Here is a 20431-nt window from a genome sequence, read left to right as displayed (position 1 = left end):
TTTGCAGGGGAAAATGGCCTCTAAAGGTGGTTCAATCACTCCAGAATGACCAACGAGCAATCAACAATCGAATTTTGAAGCAGGCAGTTTATAACATGCTTCGTTTCAAAAGAATGAGGCCCAGGAATCCACTTCTCCCTACATCAACAGCAGCATATTCTATGGGAAAACATCACAAATAAGGAGGGGGGGAGGGGTTGGCACCATGTTTTATTCATAGGGCATGTCCACATTCTGCCCAAATTTCCACAATTGAAGTGCTAGAGTCTGGAGAGGAGGTGGGGAGCAATTTGAACATTGGGCTATTGGGCAGCATGTTCGTTTGATGGGGGCAATCCGATAGTATGGGAAGCATTGAAATTAGCCAAATAACTGATATATAGTCATCCAGGGGCGTGCTGTGACAAGTCATCCAGGGTGACACAAAGCGATAAGATAATCAAATCTATGGTCATTCCTCTGGCCCAACACCAAGGTCCCAACTTTACCATTGATGGATCATAACACCTGTCCAAACCATACGATACTGCACTACAGGACAACAACATCACTCGCATGGACTGGCCTGTACAATGTCCACACTTAAATACAATCAAACATGTTCGGGACATCCTCCCGAGATACGCTTGAGGTCGACAAGTCCGCTCACAGTCGATGAAATGGAAGTGGCTATGTTCGAGAATTGGTCACCATCCCACAGCGAGAACTGGTTCGTCAAATTTGTTTGACGGCACAACACCTACAAGCTTCAGGATCGATAATGGTCCAGTCATAAATTAAAACCATTTCTGCCAATCTAAGCTGGTCTGCAATGATTTGTGGACTGGTGTCTTTGCCAATTTCAAGCACCCATGTTGATCGGTCGTACCAAAACCGAGACAACTTTGGTTTTCCTGAAATCTCATTTGATTATGGAATGTACAATCAATGTGCTGGTCTTCCATAACCAGAATACAAACACGTTCTATCTGAACATAAAAACAAATATACAAACCTCAAAACACTTGTTGCTCAATGTTTTTGTGAAAAATATATTACACAGTATACATCATACATCAGACTTAGGATATTTCATTGGTTTTTCTTGAAGTTGGGTTTTCATAAAAATAATTCCATCCTTACCAACCTCCGGAAATAAATAAATAACCGTATGGCATAACTTGCCGACATCAATGTGAATGGTGAGCTTTTATGGCAGATGGTGGGGTGTAAAAGGGGGTCTGGGTTTACAGATGTATTGTGGACTACAAGTAAACTCAACACACAAAAGTTAAAACCAGATCAAAAAGGTAATGAACAGCAAACAGATTAACAACAAAGTGTCTGTGGTTTTTAAACACTTGTGCACTTTGCATTAGCAAACAAAAAAGGAAACAGCAGAAGGCAATGGATGGAAACAAAGCAAAATAAAACAAGCATTCTGAGTATTGCGCTGCAATACATGTCCCCTACCAAAGTTCAAAGTGCCATAACTTTGTCAAAAATGATCGAATATGCAAATTTATGCACAGTTGATGCTGGTTTTCAAACTTGATTTGTTATGCTGAGACACATGTGCGTACAAAATTTTGTTGAAATCAGCCAATGTTTGGTGGAGTTATCGTACGGAAACCAAACTGTGACAGACGAACAGACGGATCTAATTAAACATGCAAATTTATGCACGGTTGATGCTGGTTTTCAAACTTGATTTGTGTTATGCTGAGACACATGTGTGTACAAAATTTTGTTGAAATCAGCCAATGTTTGGTGGAGTTATCGCACGAAACCAAAGTGTGACAGACAAACCTCATTAAATATGCAAATTTATGCACGGTTGAATGTGGGCGCGGATGATGTGAGACCGGGTTATCCTGACCGGGTTATCCTGACCGGGTTATCCTGACCAGGTTATCCACGGACCGTGGAAGCTAGGTTACTTCTGAAGCGTACTGTGTATACTGCTAAGAGGGCAGAGTATCAGATACATATTTTAAAGAAGTATTCACACAGATTATACGCACAGAAGCATATGGTAAAGTGACACTCCAACCTCCCTAGATGTATTGTTGATTTATTGGTAAACTATGTGAATTCAATGTATTCTTGCCTGATATGAAGAATTGTGTCAATGGAAACAAAATTCAGTGAAAACGTTTTTGACTTGATGCTTATTCCAGGAAAGCATTTTAAAGAACAGTCGACGATTACAGCATATTGTACACAAGGAATATTAACAGCTTTGACTTACCGCACTCCAAATTATAGTCCAGAAAACTGTTGGGGAAATTACCAAGGGTTATTTACCTACAGGTTCTGAATCGTTCCCAATCACTAATTACCTCAGGACGGGCTCACCTGTGATTCGCACTAGGGACTTCGATTTATACACCTCGCAGACAGGTCAGCAGAAGCACGACAAAATACGTTGTTTTTCAAGATCAATGATCGATGTGTATAAATATTGTTACAGATACGACTTTGATGGTATGGTGGGCCGAGCGGGATGGCCGCCGTATCCGTACAAGTTACCCCGATTGCACCCGGGGTTGACTAATCGCGCTATGCTAGACCAATGAAGGAAAAAGAAGACACCCGGCTGGGTTATAATGACACAATACGACACCAGGGGTTCAGTTCTCAAGACCTCCGGAGGAGGTTATATTAAGGCGGAAGGTTAGATTACAGGGACAAGAGGGAAACATAGGAAGGTGGGCACTTAGACACAACCTTATATTATTCCCGACAGACCACAGAGAAACAGGACAAAAACTGACTCACACGGGGATTGATGGCTAGGAAAGCGGGTATTCGATGGCCAGCACAAGGTGCACCTTGTGCTCAGGGACAGGATGGCGCGGCCCAACAGATGCAGGAGGTCTCTCAGCGCTCGAGGTGGCGTCTTGTCGTCTCAAGCTGGGGGCGCATCTGACGTCACGTCCGGCAAGCGGCTCCGTATATCCGGCGGGGAGTGACACGCCCTCGGCTCGTTAGCTCCGCCTCGTGGAATCGGCACGTTGCTTCTCATTGGGTGCGTGCGGGGGGGGTTACTGGCTCCGCCCCTGACGAGGAGCTGACAGCCAGCCCCTTCGGGGTAACCCCGTGGAGCGCATGGTCTGGAGCTAATCGAGCCGGTGTGAGGACGCATCCTCCCCCGCTCCGCCGCCATCTCCTCTGTTGTTGTTGTAATTGTTGTTGTAGTTGTTGTTATTGTTGTTGTTTGGGGAAGAAGATGGGAGGAGGTATGGGAAAGGTCCTAAACTGACTACTGATGCCATATAATCACATTCTGGTGCAACGAAGAGTCATAATTAATGGAAACGAGGCCTTAACTGACATAGATTAAGAATAACTAGGAAGATGTCCGAAAGTTGTCTACGTGTGGTGCGGTGGACCTGGGCACGACATTTAATGGGGGAATAAGGGGAAGGTCGGCTCTACTGATTGTTATTTACATGCAATGGGACTAGGGAATGGGGGATTGGGGAAAGTTGGGGAGTATTGGAGAAAATAGGGGAATATTTACAAGCGGATATGGAGGCCAAATTCCATATTCGCAACATTGCACCCTTCTCTACCCTCGGGGCGTCCCGACCCGATAAATTTTTACCTACTTTAGTGTGGCACGCAATGTAGTTCCCTCTACTATTAACTCTACCCTGAGTGCGACAGTTTTACAGATATTCACAAATGAGTAAATATGTCCCCCTGCGACGTTGCACCCTTCTCCTCACAGAAACACACCCACAGGATAACCGAATCCGGAAAGAATCCTCAAACTAAACATACAGCCGGTAGGGAGCATTATTTACAAGACTACGCTGCTATTTACACTACGATCCAGGACCTGTTTTTGGAGGAACACATGCAGATGTTATGCATAGAGAGAGCGCGCTTGCCAACATCGATACACCAACCCACGAGTGCTCTGTGGCCGACGGCCTTTAATAACGTGCAGAGCACCCTTCCCGAGCATCAAAAGCACCACCCCACCACCAATCGGTGCAGTCACCATTGTTCATTGGAATAAAAATAAATTCGACAACCCCTAACCCTGCAGGTGTCTCTTGCTCTTCTTGTGGTGCACTTGGTGTTAATTAACAGTGGTTCACCTTTATGGCATAGGTGCCACGTTGACCCATAGGTCCTTCCACGGGTGGTGCTTGGCCGCAAAAGAGCTGCGGTCCATTGTGGGTGGCCACAAACATTGCGGTCCATATGGTGTATCGATCCAGGCAGCCAACAGCGAAAGTGCAGGCCCACAACTGCGTAGCCAGCACCTCTCTCTCCTCTCTCTCTACCCCAAAGCCAGATCCTCGGAGGTGGGAGACAAAAGAAGAAACAAGTGAGTAAGGTGGTAAGGGCGCAAAAGTGCACGCAATATAAGGTAATGCACACTGGGGGCACATGGGAACCAGGTGAGACAGGTACGTTCCTATCGTACGCCCCCCCCCCCCCACCAGGTAACCTACATGGCCCCTCCCTTACCCCTTACTGTATCCACAAAACACAACACTACCCATAAACATCTACTTTACAAATCGACAAACATCCCTACTGTCTTCCCCGTTCCTCCCATAAACCAAATTCGTCTTCTCTCCCTCCTAACCAATCAAATTTGCCATTTTCAACTCTCATCAAAATTTGCCATCTCCAACTCAACATCAAAATTTGCCATCACCAATTCATCATCAGTCCCTCCTAGGGAGGGAGAGATGGAATCACCCCAATGTCTCATCCACGTCGTGATGCGTCTCACCAACCCACACAGCAATTCATCTCCTGCAACAAACAAAGAAAACACAGGTGTGGAGTCATCATCATCACCACAGGTAAGTGGCTGCGTATGGTGCGACAGGTTCATCAATCCTAACTATCTCCTAAATGACTTTAACAACTTTACACTACCCGGGGTCTCTCTCCGGCCAAACCATTGGCCCTCTTACACTATGGGTTCTAAAAACCAATTCCCATTGGCCAAACTGTGGTGCTCTTCAATTTGGGGTCTCACTCCCCCGATTCATCTCCCGGTGCCCTCGCACAATTTCTGGGCTGCGGCGTGTACCTCTCCCAGTGGGTCTACCCACCTGCACACCTCCACCACTGCAGTTGCCTCCGAGCTTACCTGCTCCTCACCCTAACCTAACTACCTGGGGAAGGCCCTCTGGCTCTCTCCCCACTCCGTGCCCTCTCTGGCACTGGGCTGCCCGATCCACACCCGGGATCCTCAGGCACCCACTCACAACTACCGGCTCCCAGAGCCCACCTGCGGCCTCACCTGGCCGACATCCTCACAGTGGTGGAGTGCCCAACCAACTACACACACTAACAGGCTACACGCCCAGCCATTTCCACAACACTAATGCACCCATTCACAACACCATTCTGCTACCGCACCACAAATGCCAATATCCATCCACAATTTACCTGCACCCTCTACCTAACACTTACACTACCCGCCCCGGGTACTCGTGAAAGGGGTCCACTCTTCCCCCATCCACACCTTCGCACCATGCACACCACTCCGTACCACTTACTCCAACTTTCTCCACACACCTGTACTTGCACACCTGTGCTCTCACACCTGGTGCCACCGGCACCCTTCTCTCCCCAAGCGCATTCGCGCTGATCCACACACTCACTACTCATACACTGCTCCACACACCTGTCCAATTGCACACCTGTGCAATCACACCTGTTCCATCCTCACACACACGGCATCATCTCAGCTAACTACTCCCCTCTGAAACTTGCGCTTCCCAGTCGTCCCTTTAAACTATTGCGCTCCCACGTCATTATCATCCATACTAATCTACCTGCGTCCCCACTACAGGTATCAGTCACTAACTAATCTTAACGTTACCTAATGTCAATCTTCGCTAGATCCCTACACACAATATCCTAACCCACCCGGGCTAGTTTTCACTGCCATACACCCCATAAGCTATTGCTCCTTTGCCCCCCCATGGGAAGGGTGGCAGGGATGCCATCCCACCACATCGGGGGTCTCTCACTACCAATTTTGCACATCAAATTTCAACAAATCAAAAATTTGCCAATCATCTGCCAATCACTGTACCATTACCAATCATCACTCTGCCAATCCTTTGCCAATCATCAAATTTTGTTTTTCTCTAATTTTGGGGCCAAAACACTAACCTCATCACCCAGTCTACTCACTAATACCTCTCGGTGCGCCAATTCCTGTCCAAAGCCCGGCTTCGTAAAGCCAAGCAATGGATGCTGGTTGTTTTGTGCCTGCGGCTGGATGCGTCCGGCACTCGGTGCAGGGACGGGGGCTTACCCGGGCCGAGATCCCACGCATCACCTCGGCGTGGAGCCATCCAATGTCCCGATCTCGACCTGCCGGAATGCCTCAACAAAAAGTGGTCGCCATGACGACCCTTTCTATCGGGCCGCTCGCTCCGCCTAGTGGAGCACGGACGCGGCCGTTCAAAGCGAGGCCCAGCACGCACCGAGGGCCCGCTTCGGCTAAAAGTCGCTCTAACCTCTAACCTGTGTAACGTCGATGCTTCACCTGGACGCTTACACCCCGCAGCCCGTTCCTTGCTCACACATCCAGCCGTGCCCATGCTCCTCGTACCTTTCCTTACACACCCAGGTACACCCATTCCACTCACAGCCTTGGTCACACACCTGACCACCGAACACTTTGGCACACATTCGTTGGTCGCACACCTCACCAAAACACCTCTTCGCGCCCCCTCCTCTGTGACAATCACAGGTGTGCTCTCATTCGCACACCCAACCACGTGCCTCACCACTAATTCCAGCGTGCATTCCCACTCACGCTCTACCATTCCAGGTGTGCATCCTTCCATCCCAGGTGTACATCCTCGCTCACCTGTCACAACTAACTCACTCTCCTTGTCACTCTCAATACTCTCACCACCACTCTTGACAACGCACTCACCCTTACTCTTGACAGCGCACTCTTTCCTCATGCACCTGTCCGTCACACACCTTTCTCGCGCACACTCTCCCGTTACACCCTCTGTAACACTCACCACAGGTGGACACTCTTCCTTACTTCTGACAGCGCACTCTTTCCTCATGCACCTGTCCGTCACACACCTTCCTCGCGCACACTCTCCCGTTACACCCTCTGTAACACTCACCACAGGTGGACACTCTTCCTTACTTCTGACAGCGCACTCTTTCCTCATGCACCTGTCCGTCACACACCTTTCTCGCGCACACTCTTGCGCACACTCTCCCGTCACACCCTCTGTAACACTCACCACCCCGCGCTTCCACGTGCTCCCTCGCACACGCGCTACGACCGACTCACTCTCGCCAGCACACTCACTCCTTGGCACGCACTTTTTCCTCACACACCCCAGAGTCGGACTTTCTTGCACACCTCCTTTTTCGCACACCAGACCTGTCGCACACCTCACCAACGGCCTTTCACGAACACCCGGGTCCATCTCGACCCCCAAGCTTCTTAAATCCCCTGGCGCATCATACGCACGACCATATTGGTCACCACTTACACCGGGTCCTCTTCCTCTTCGCTTCTCCTCCATCACCTGCGAATCCCTCATCCGGTTAATGAGCACATCATCACGATCCAAACACAGACTTTGGACCAATTCTTTTATCTCCTCTTTTATTTCTTTCTTATCCCTTCTCCGTCGCTTCTTAATTTCGCTCACCCCTTCTTCCACTTCTTCTAATTTGTGCCTCACCTCTTTTATTCCCCGGTACGTCTCCTCAAGCTCGTCCTCCAAGGCTACCTTGACCGTTTCCAGGTGCGTCCTCACCTGCCGGTCCTTCGTCTCCATTACCTCTATCACCTCGTCCAACCTCGTTGTCAGTCCCTCACGTACCATCTGACATTCCCTCTTCGTCGCCATCAAGTCGTTTTTTATGTCGTTTTGTGTCGCTTTTAAACCTCCTAATACCGCAGTGTTCCTTTGAACCTGCTCCACCAACTCCGTTTGTCCCACCGTCAGCTGCTCCACCTCCTGCGTCAGGTCCTCTATGCCCCCTTGTAACTTTACAGTCCCCTTTCTCACCTCTTTCTCCATGCGCTCCTTACAGTGCCTCACCTCCTCGCGCACTCCTCCGACCTCCTCACTCACTCCTCTTCTGATCTCCTCTCCCATCACTTGCATCTCCTGCCCAGATGCCACCCTCATCTGCTCCATTTCCTCCCTGTGAGCATCCAGTTTGGTTTCTACCCCCATTCTGACCCCCTCTATCTGCTGCTCCATTTGTTTAACTTCCCTTTCCGCTTGGTCCCTCATGTCCCTCAATTTGCCTTCCATACTGTTTTCTAACCCCTCTAACCCATTTTTCACTCCCTCTATCTGATTCTCCTGGGCAGCCATTCTATTTTCTACCCCCATTAACCCATTTTTCACTTCTTTTATCCCGTTGTCTAACCCCTCAAAATTATTGTCTATCTTCCCAAATTTCTTGTCTAACTCCTCAAAATTATTGTCTAACCCCTCACTGGTACCCCTCGCTTCGTCCCTCATTACCCCCATTTGCTCACTCTGAGCCCTCGCTTCGTCCCTCATTACCCCCAATTGCTCACTCTGAGCATCCATCCGGTTCCCCATTTGTTCCCTATCAGCCCTCATTCCCATCATTATTCTGCTTTCCATTTCTTCATTATTCTTGTCCATAAGGGCCTTCATTTGCATAAAAAACAAATTCCAATCCACCGGGGGCGCTGCCACGGTCGCTGGCGCGGTGATCAGCGAGGCGCCATTTTGCGCGCCCGCTTCTTCGTGCGTGACGGCGCTATTTTGCGAACCTGCCGCCCTCACTGCTTCGCTCTCCTCCTGTCCCTCATTTTGGTCCTGGATCGACCCTGCTTCACTCTCCCCTACCGGACCCCAGCTGTCTTGATCCGCCATAGCGCGACTTGCAAAATTCGAGTTTCGTAAAACAAATACAAATTTCGGCCGCTCCAAATTTTGACCAAATTTTTTTTTTTCCTCTATTCGTTTTTTTTTTCAAAATTTGGTCGGGCCTCGAATCTCACTCCCGACACCAATTGTTACAGATACGACTTTGATGGTATGGTGGGCCGAGCGGGATGGCCGCCGTATCCGTACAAGTTACCCCGATTGCACCCGGGGTTGACTAATCGCGCTATGCTAGACCAATGAAGGAAAAAGAAGACACCCGGCTGGGTTATAATGACACAATACGACACCAGGGGTTCAGTTCTCAAGACCTCCGGAGGAGGTTATATTAAGGCGGAAGGTTAGATTACAGGGACAAGAGGGAAACATAGGAAGGTGGGCACTTAGACACAACCTTATATTATTCCCGACAGACCACAGAGAAACAGGACAAAAACTGACTCACACGGGGATTGATGGCTAGGAAAGCGGGTATTCGATGGCCAGCACAAGGTGCACCTTGTGCTCAGGGACAGGATGGCGCGGCCCAACAGATGCAGGAGGTCTCTCAGCGCTCGAGGTGGCGTCTTGTCGTCTCAAGCTGGGGGCGCATCTGACGTCACGTCCGGCAAGCGGCTCCGTATATCCGGCGGGGAGTGACACGCCCTCGGCTCGTTAGCTCCGCCTCGTGGAATCGGCACGTTGCTTCTCATTGGGTGCGTGCGGGGGGGGTTACTGGCTCCGCCCCTGACGAGGAGCTGACAGCCAGCCCCTTCGGGGTAACCCCGTGGAGCGCATGGTCTGGAGCTAATCGAGCCGGTGTGAGGACGCATCCTCCCCCGCTCCGCCGCCATCTCCTCTGTTGTTGTTGTAATTGTTGTTGTAGTTGTTGTTATTGTTGTTGTTTGGGGAAGAAGATGGGAGGAGGTATGGGAAAGGTCCTAAACTCACTACTGATGCCATATAATCACATTCTGGTGCAACGAAGAGTCATAATTAATGGAAACGAGGCCTTAACTGACATAGATTAAGAATAACTAGGAAGATGTCCGAAAGTTGTCTACGTGTGGTGCGGTGGACCTGGGCACGACATTTAATGGGGGAATAAGGGGAAGGTCGGCTCTACTGATTGTTATTTACATGCAATGGGACTAGGGAATGGGGGATTGGGGAAAGTTGGGGAGTATTGGAGAAAATAGGGGAATATTTACAAGCGGATATGGAGGCCAAATTCCATATTCGCAACAATATGTTGCTCGGCTTGGCTCCGCCCCTCCTGAAAGAGCGCGCTGTGTCGCGCTTTTGACGTTAGCCAGACGAGGCTGAGGGTGCGCGTTGCGGCTTGAGGAGAACTCTAGAATAAACAAAGTGCCATAACTTTGTCAAAAATGATCGAATAGGCAAATTTATGCACGGTTGATGCTGGTTTTCAAACTTGATCTGAGGTATGCTGAGACATATGTGTGTCACGCCTCGCTTCATTGATAAGCCCGCAAGGTCGCTCCGTGCAGCGGCCTGCACGTATTGCACTGTGTGAATTATATAAATTATTACCAACTCACGGTCTGAGGTACTGGCGATTCAAGAGATATCCATTTTTATTTTTATCGTTTAATTAACGATATCTGCCAAACCACGTGCCCTATCACAAATTCCAAAATGACATTTTAGTGCTGAACAGATTTGTGAAGTTTCCCCTCGATTGGATCAAAAATGAGGGAGGAGCTCGGTTTTAAAGGTTCATGCTGAAAAACGTCATAACTCTGAAACCATGCGACGCATGACGTCATGCTCGCTAACTATTTTGTTCGTCATGGGTATGCGATTTTGCCTGCAAAGTTTGGCCTCGATCTGTTCAGCCGTTGGAGAAAAAGGGGTTTCGTGTTTTCACGAATAACAATATGGCGGCCGAACCACGTGACCTGTGACGTCATAATTACCATTAAAATATTCTACAGACCGAGTCCCTCCGTGAAAATTTGATCTCAATCGGTCCTATTATTGCAGAGAAATTGGTTTTTAAAGGAAATTAAAACTTAAAATGGCACTGAGTTAAGGATCATCAGAATTATCAGAATTCCCAAAGTTCAAAGTGCCATAACTTTGTCAAAAATGATCGAAACGTCGTGAAGTTCGAACTTGATCTGTAACTTATCATGAGGAAACCATGTACCAAGTTTGAAATCATTAGCATTATGCGTTTAGAAAAAAAGTCCGGAAAACTGTTCTTTGCGTGACGGACTGACGGACTGACAGACGGAGGGACGGCGTGCAAACCTATAGTCCCCTCCGGTGTACACCGATAGGGGACTAATAAAGCGAGTCTAACGTTGGCATCGTGCTTTCCTCAAAAACTCACGTGCTTATCGGTTCGCAGGGTATATTGACAAGTCCTGTGAAATGTGCTTCATTATTGTGCTTAGAATGGCCCTCACAAAGCACGCACTTTGAATGTACCGTACCTGAGACAGCAGCTTTCAATGAACTGTTTCTCTTCAGACACCATTGGTTTAATGGTCAACAGCAGCAACACCAAGAAAACAGCACTCCACAAAAAGTTTGGTATACTGTATTTCTATATTGATAAATTTTACATTTATATCATGCAAAGAGCTGGCAGGGTGGCCTTGAGGAGTAGGATGGTTGACCAGGATGGCCTGCTCCCCTCAAAGCTGCCTATCCCGAGTCTGAATCCCGACCCAGCTAAAACTGTCATCCTGGTGTTTCACAGGCAGGGTGATTCGTCAATGTGTGTGCCGTCCCTAAGGTGGATGTTAAAGATCCCACAGTGTCCTTCATAAAGGGAAGACGAGCTATCGGTGGCACCCTGAACAAATTACTAATTCCTGGCATAACTACTGCTGAGAAGGGTAAAATAAAATTCTAAAGTTTGAACTTGGTAGGGTAGAAGCGTTTATGCTGATGTTTATCAACATGAAAACTTGCTCAGCTTTACCTTCTTCATCAGAAATGAGGATAATTTAAAGGTTTTTTTTTTTTTGTAATAATTAAAATAGGAGGAAACGAAGGAGGAAACTAGCAAACCCAAATTAGCGCTGAGGAAGTTGAGCACCGTTGCATGTAGGGCTCATCTCAAACATTATACGTTCCCTTTCGCACCCCAGAAGAACAGAACGCAGTTTAAAGTACACCCAGTACCAACACACTCTTGTACGTGGCAGGCGGCCACTTGGCTTCTCCACGACGCTCACCATTGATCACATGCAGTCATGCAGCAGGTCCTCTTGGCACAGGAATGTGCCAAACTGCCACATCCATTTCTTACACATCTGCACCACTTCATCCCCACCCAAGGCCTCACCATCACCTCTGAGATATTCCCGGTTGTTTTGATCGAGCTTTTGTACTTGGAAGCCGGAACTAGCTACGTCAACTGTCCAAAAAAATAGCACAGCTGCAGAAGCAAGGGGATGGGTTTTAAAAGGAGTGTTGGAACTTTTTAATTCAGTCAGAATAGTTCACTTGCTTATGTGGCATGGACAATGTCACAAGTAACCCCCCTTGCCCAGGAACAGCTAAAACAAAGAATAGAGAATACAGAATATGAAAAGAACCCTATTCAGAGAAACAAAACCTTTGGATTCTCCTCTTACAATTGAAGAACCATGGATACAAAGACAGGAATTTTCCTCAGATACCAACATAATAAGCGACTTGCACAGATTGAACAACAAATCACAAATACATGCAACACTTTCGCCAAAATTTCCAAAAATATTAAGTCGTTCAGTTTCAACTTTACATGCAAATCAACAAACGAGAATTTGTTTCGCACGTTAAGCTACTCCAAGGAGGCAGCAAGTGCATTTGCATGTTTGCTGAAAATTGGAGCCAGCTTGGACATAAAAGGTATTGAACAGAAAGAGGAGCATGGTGACAACACAAAGGGAGACGAGATGAAAGCAGACATGCACAAACATGCAGAGCTGTGAATCCAAGTAAAATACTTTAACAACAACAACGGTTTGACACCATTTGGCGACAGAGTAGAGAAAAACCATCAAAAGACGGTCATCCAGGTATATTCATCAGTCGCTAGAAACAAAGGTCAATTTGCATTGCCCCACTACCCTCTCCAATGCATCAAACATCCCCCTCCTTTAATACCCCCAAAACATCCACCTTCTCCTACCTCTCTAATACCCCTCGTATCTTCCCCTCCAATGCCTCAAACATACTCCCCCAATAATACCCCCAAACCTCCCCACCCCCCAACTGCTTCAAACATCCTCCTCCTCTAATACCACAAACATCCTCCTCCTCTAATACCACAAACATCCTCCTCCTCCTCCTCTAATACCACAAACATCCTCCTCCTCCTCTAATACCCCAAACATCATCCTGCCCTAACCTTCCAATACGCCGAAAAATATGCCCTTTACCTCCCCTCCAAATACCTCAAACATGCTCCCCCTCTAATACCCCTAAACATCCTCCCACCCTCACTTAATACCGCCAAACATCCAACGAACCTCCCCCCCCCCCCTTTCCAATGCCCCAAACCACCCCATACCTTCGCCGTTCAATACCTCAAACATACTCCTAAAATTCCCCGCCCCCCCAACCCCCAATCTGCTCCTCTAACAATGCCCAAAACATCATCCCAATACCCCCCTCCAATGCCCCAAACACCCCCGACCCACCCTCTCCAATGCCCCAAGCGCCTCATAACCTTCCCCCCCCCCCCCCCCCCCGCCTGATACCCCAAGGACCCACCTACCCCCAATGCCACAAAACACTCCATAACCCCTCCAATGTCCCCAAGCATCCTCTATCCTACCCATCTTACAATGCCCAAACATCCTCCCAATGATCCACTGCCCTTTTCCAATCCCCCTTTACTTTATTCCGTCATTTCCTTTTCTGAATTTTTTTTTTTTTCGGTAAATTCACTACTCCCCATCCCATTAGTTGCCCCTTATCAGAAAGCATACCACGAAACACAAATTAAAGAGCTTATGACGCCATATATTTAATATGTATGCACAGGGATTGGTTTGGGTGGGAGAAAAGGGCAGAATATCACAATGTTTAAATGCCCAATTATTAAAAAGGCTGCAGGAAACTAAAAATGCACACGTTTACAAGTTAACAGCACAAGCAATTCAAATAAACAACAAAAAAGGAAATTTCACATAAAAAGACCAATGGAACATTTTTCCTGACGTTGCATGCACAGACTGGCCGGCTGGAGTTCGACTACACCAGTTCCAACTACGCCGCACGATAGACCACACACTGGTTATCTTTCCCAACAGGCGATGGTTCATGCAGGCACAAGGAACCGCAAGCCTCAGCCAACTAAAAATTCCATCTCTCGTGAAGCAAACACTGGCCAGTTGAGGCTCGCCTATACCAAACTAGCTGGCAGCAGTAACACGGTGAAAGTTAAACGGGGCCACCTGCAGCAAACTTGTGAAGAAAATGGCAAAAACAAACAATATTCTTTAAATACTTGAGAGTTTATAATTGCCATCAACACGGTAAGTTTTTTTTTTTTAAAGGTTTGCTCAACACGTTTCAAAATGATTGCAGAAGTAAGCAAAGGCAAGAAACTTTAGCAAAGCACTTAGGGGATGGTGCAATCAGACAACAGCTGAACTGGTTGTGCACAATTTAGAGGGAAACTGTGGTGGAACCAGGAAAAGAACAGCAGCGAGAACCATTGCTCCATTATGTTACAACGACAAATCATGACGATATAGCTACACTCTAAGCATGCGATGGACACATGTACACATTCAGGGTGCTGGCCTTCAATAGTCTGGAAGAACGAGTGGAAAGAAACCTTATTTAAGTGAACAAACAAATAAATAATTAATCCTTCATAACCAAGTAAACGGTGGAAGATTTTATTTTTATTTGTTTTTTTTGCAAAGCTTTAAGAAAAAGTTACTGTGCAAATTCTGTGCAAGACATGCGCCTTTTCCCTTTAATGGTGGCACAGTTTTCAGCACACCATGGCCAGCGTCCAAAACAAATAATTACTGCATCGCTTTCTAATGCAGGGCATATGAATGGGAGAACGGAGTGAGAAAAACTGTGGCTCGCATCTGCAGCTTCTGGTATTGTCGGGAGAGGCCCAAGTGACAAGAGAAAGGTTGCCTGTCCAATTCCACACCACCCTGCTTTGACCAACTTCCTATCATTGCATTGGTATTTACACACCAATAGCATGCGCGTCTGTGACGCAAACCCCCAAAGCATTTCGCTTGGAGGGATGTGGAACAAATAGTATAGCCACAGGTTTGTGGTAAACCTTTAACTCCCACCATAACATTGCATATGGAATATGGAATATGGAATATGGAATATGCAATGGGTAGGGCTTTGAGGCTGCAAGGGGCCATGTAGTGCGGATTCAAAAAAGATGGAAATAAATCCACAGCTCATCCACCACAAAATATGTACTTTCCATTCCTTTTTCTCCCATAAATCCCCACTGTACTCCCACCATCTTAGATTCAATATACATTTGCCCGGACCTTACCCACCCCTCATAAAAAGGTAAATTGGCTGCAAAGAAGCAGAAGCCCAGTTGCCACTAATGCAAGGAAATCAGAAGGCAAGCCCATTATGTTATAAAGAAACTACATGGCTGAAAGACTCCATGACAAGTAAGAAGCAGAAGAAGCAGAAGAAGAACCACCTTCAGAGGCCATTTTTCCCCGCAGAGCAGCGATTGGCCTTTTTCGGGCACTGCCCATGACAAGTAAGGATGTAAGATTACCGAATGACAAATACACCACCAAGCTGCAACGGTTTGTTTGCTGAGAAAACAGAGATCAGACTCCACAAACCTTATGGACATACATCCGGCTTGCAATGACATTACAAAAAGAAACAAAGAAAACTAGGGTGGCACTCAGTAGATCGCATACCTCTGCCAGGCAGAACAGTTGTTTTTTTTGTACAGTATCACACCGACAGGCCGAATCTGAATCCGGACGTTAATCAGAATCAAATATGCTTGCTCTTGTCACCTAACCAACTCATCCACCTAGATTTGTCATAATCCATCCATACGTTTTAAGATATCGTGCTGTATATCGTTTTTGGCCCAATCTCTCAATAACAAAGCACAACAAAATTTCTCGATTCCGAATCCGAATCTTCACCAAAATCTAATCAATTCGTCCTTGTCACACACCCAACCTGTCCACCCAATGTCATCGGAATCCGTCCATAACTTTTTGAGTTGTCCTACTTTTACAGACAGACAAACAGGGGTAAAAACATAACCTCCCTCCACCTTTGCTGACAGAGGTAATAAACAAATACAATATTTTTTCTTTTTTAACACACACAAAATGGATACAGAGGAATAATAATAAGATGAAAAAGAAGAAGAAAAAGAAAAAGAGGAAGAAGAAGAGGAAGAGGAGGAAGGAGGAAGGAGGAGGAGGATGGGGGAGGAGAATGAATAATTCAGCAAACTCCACTGAAACAAGATGTTATTCCCCCTCCCTTTAAGATGATCAAGGCTCAAAAAAAAAAAAGTGAAAAGACAACATACGACAGTAGAGCCACAGTTGTTCACAGCAAGCAGAGGAAATAAACACACATGCACTCATATGCACATGCAACAAGACAGCAAGTTAAGTTGCAGCAATAAATGAAGCCTGAGGTTGTGGACATGTACAGGGTGTCAGTCGCTCTACCCCTTGCACATCTGCTCAGCTCGAAACACTAAACTACTCAGTACTCCCGTTTAGGAAAGATTCCTACAAAGTAGAAAAAAAGGAAGCAGTGCGGATGGGAAAGAGGTTGGGGAGGGGGAGGGGTGAGATAGGATTAGTGCTTCAAAATTGCAGTTTGTTTTTTCTTAATTGGGGGAGAGAGAAGAAGAAGCGTCCAGCTGCAGAGGGAGTCATTTATGGTGAAGAGCACAAGAGATCAATAACCAATAAAATAATTTTGATCCCATCCATTCCGTCACGCTGATATCTGTGGGCAAGGAGTGCAAGGTTTGTCGAGTAAAAGATGGATGATAGGACGATCCGACAATGAACAGCAAGAGCATGTTATCCCAAGTAAACAGCCTAAAATAGACTAAAAGGACCAGCATTGCAGCACCGATTAATAAACGTGCTGCACTTGTAAATAAAAGCGAAACAAAAATGTAGTCTAAAAGGTGGGGTTTCCTCTTTTTATTCCACCTCTTTCACAATCACCTTGTGATAGCAACACCACACTGAGTGGCGTGCTGATGAGGAGGAGAGTGTCGCTGAAGCTGAAGGGAAAGGTGTATGCTGCGAGAAGTGTATGTGTGATGTATGTGTGAGAGGTGTATGTATGTGTGAAAAGGTGAAGGTATGTGTGAAAAGGTGTATGTGTGAGAAGTGTTATGATTTATGGGAGCGAGACATGGGTAATTAACGTAGAGCAGCAACGAAGGCTGGAAAGGGTGGAAATGCGAATGGTTCGATGGATGTGCAGAGTATCGTTGAGAGAGAGAGGAAGACAAATGATGAATTGCGAAAGATGATGGGAATATTGCCTGTGATTGATGCTGTGAAGAGGAACAGGTTGAGATGGTTTGGTCATGTGTTGAGGAAGGATGAAAGTGACTGGTTGAGAAGAGTGATGGAAATGAATGTAGAAGGAAGTAGAGGACGGGGAAGACCGAGAAAGACTTGGCTAGAGATGGTCGAAGAAGAAATGCGGGCAAGGGGGTTAACAAGGAGAGATGCAGAAAATAGGGTAAAATGGAGAAGATTGTCATGGGGACCGCAAGGCTAACCCCCACTCTAGCAGGGAAAATGGCCTTAAAATGCATGTTGTTGTTGGTTGTATAGCAACAGCAATGAATGCAACATTACGACAAGGTTTTATTAATCTTCCAAGACAGTGTCATCTCACCTTCTGTGATGCAATACTGAAAACTTCTGTATGGACATCGCCTAAAAACAACAACAACATCTCAATTACTAATGTAGAAAAATGAAAGGACGGCAAGACTTGTTCCTTATTATAAAAAAACACAAAAACAGACACCACCACAAAACCCATTGCAAATACCCAACGTCAAACTGGTAGCTTTGTTGGCAAGTTGAATTGGATTGCTACATCTCTTGAAAAGGAAATGGAAATCAAAAATGGAATTACTAATTTGGAATCAAAAAGAAACGTCAAATAAACAACTGTAATCAAACCCTGGAAAGTATGCAACAACGCTTCTGCGGTGGAAAAAGAATCATCAATTAGAACAGAAAGATGCATTTTGTTTTGTTTTACAAGGAAATGCTCATAGTCCGTGGGCTGAGTAGGGGTTTACATGCACCCCCCCCCCCCCCCCCCCCCACAACTTAACTTCCCGGGTATGTCCCCACAACTTACCGGGTATGTCCATGTACCCCCCACCTTAGGGGTTAGGAAAAACCATGTTAACAGAAAAAAAACTCATTCCCAAGGTACCTCCCACGCATATTTTGATGTTACCCCCCCCCCCCCCCCCCCCCCGTGTCAGTGATTTCCAAAAATTAGGGGTAGGCGAAATTCAAATGGCCATAACTTTTTACCTCGTCATCCTATGGTTGCATATGACCCCTCAAAATGTTTGTCCTGGGACACTCTTTACAATATGTGTTATATGCAAATGAGGTCACTAATGAGGTCACCAGAGGTCAAACTATGAGGGAATGAGGTTTTTTTTCTGTTAACATGGTTTTTCCTAACCCCTAGGGTGGGGGGTACATGGACATACCCAGGAAGTTAAGTTGTGGGGGGGGTGCAGGTAAACCCTACTCAGCCCACGGACTATCACCATATGCAGCAACAACAGGTGGCTATAACTATACTTTGTTGCTCAGAGGTGAGTCCAAGAAGGCAAAAAAGAATTAAGATGCACGATCAGTGCGTTCGGTGGATAAACGCACAAGCAATTGCTGCCGGAGGAGGCGGAATTATGACAAGACAAATCTGAAAGAACTTGTATGAATTGTTGGCAGTTGTGTGAATGCCAAAATATTCAGGGTGAAGCAAGCGCCCTTGCCAGGAAAGCTACTTGCCAAATGCACACGAATCCCCCATCAACAAGAAGGCCACGGCCTGGTCACACTGCTTTTCAGAGCTATTAATAACAGTGTTCTGTGCACCCACCTCTAGAAAGCCACTCTCCTGCAGAGGCCATGCTTCAAAGTGTCCTTCTGTTTGCACGGAGGCTGAAAAACAAAAGTGAAGTAAACATTACTCAGAGCAAAAGGAACACAGTTTTGGATATGTAAGCATTACATTAAAGCCGAACACATGACGACGCTTTAGCATTTTTAGGTTACCAGTAAGGCACCTCGAAAAAAAACTTCAACAAGTTACCACCCATGCCCACCCACACACCCACTGCGAGCAAACTCTTCAAAAGAATGAACTCAGTTGAACATCGGATCACAAAAGGTCAGATATTTCAAAGTCCAAAATATCATGCCTTTTTCAAACTAGGTCGGGGGCTCAGGCATAAAGGTCGAGTCCAGGCACGCGGGTAGAAAGGTAAAGAAAGAGTCCAAGCACCCACATATAAAGTAAAGAGTCTGTGGAAGGTAAAAAGTACAGACATCCAGGTCAGGTAAGAAGCAAGAACCCAGGTCAGGTAAGAAGCAAGAACCCAGGTCAGGTAAGAAGCAAGAACCCAGGTCAGGAAAGAAGCAAGAACCCAGGTCAGGAAAGAAGCAAGAACCCAGGTCAGGTAAGAAGCAAGAACCCAGGTCAGGTAAGAAGCAAGAACCCAGGTCAGGTAAGAAGCAAGAACCCAGGTCAGGTAAGAAGCAAGAACCCAGGTCAGGTAAGAAGCAAGAACCCAGGTCAGGTAAGAAGCAAGAACCCAGGTCAGGTAAGAAGCAAGAACCCAGGTCAGGTAAGAAGCAAGAACCCAGGTCAGGTAAGAAGCAAGAACCCAGGTCAGGTAAGAAGCAAGAACCCAGGTAAGGTAAGAAGCAAGAGCCTAGGTCAGGTAAGAACCCAGGTCAGGTAAGAACCCAGATAAAAGGTGCTCATGTGTTTTACCTTGACATGCCACCAATATCCTGTTTGTAATATATTTACAAACTTTAGAAAAAGTTTAACACAAAGGGTCAAGAACAGCACAGTCTCATTCCCCCCATCGCCTCAATTTCTCCCAAAATGTCCCATCGCTTGAAGATCATAATCAGCCATTCCAGCAATAACATCCAAAACACTGTTTGTAACTCAAGGGCACAGCATGATCAGAAATCCTGGCTTTTGATTGTGCCATTGGGATCCGACCCTAGAACGACTGCTCTGGTTGAGCACCAACAGGAGACGGACGCCACGTCTTGGAGGAAGCTGTTCTTTGGAGGGGACATAATGCCAGTAGTCCTGTATCTCTGCGACCACCACTATCACCACCATCAAAAGCAAGTTTATTTTCGATTTGAATGTTTCTCCACCTTGATAACTAAAAACAGATTATCAAGTTATTATTATTATTATTATCAATATTATTATTTCAGGATATGCCCAACCGCAGGGAATTATTTAACCCATCACTGTCATTTAGAAGGTTTATAAACTCAACGTCCGGGGGAATGGGGTCG

General features: G+C 46.5%; 1 protein-coding gene across 1 annotated transcript in view; it reads right to left on the bottom strand.

Annotated features, from left to right (window-relative positions):
- The window catches only part of TMEM131 (transmembrane protein 131), a gene marked incomplete at its 5' end in the record, with an annotated part of 190748 nt that extends 171703 nt beyond the window's left edge, over positions 1–19045 (bottom strand). Inside the window, 2 exon segments of the mRNA XM_078766170.1 lie at positions 17745–17785; positions 18984–19045. Coding sequence (XP_078622296.1) covers positions 17745–17785; positions 18984–19045 — 103 coding nt within the window.
- Positions 19046–20431: the final 1386 nt, after the last annotated feature.

The sequence above is a fragment of the Myxine glutinosa genome, chromosome 12, assembly GCF_964187855.1.
Source record: "Myxine glutinosa chromosome 12, kmMyxGlut1.1, whole genome shotgun sequence".
NCBI classification, from domain to species: domain Eukaryota; kingdom Metazoa; phylum Chordata; class Myxini; order Myxiniformes; family Myxinidae; genus Myxine; species Myxine glutinosa.
The sequence above is the reverse complement of the archived record's forward strand: the minus strand, read 5'-3'. Positions and strand labels throughout refer to the sequence as shown.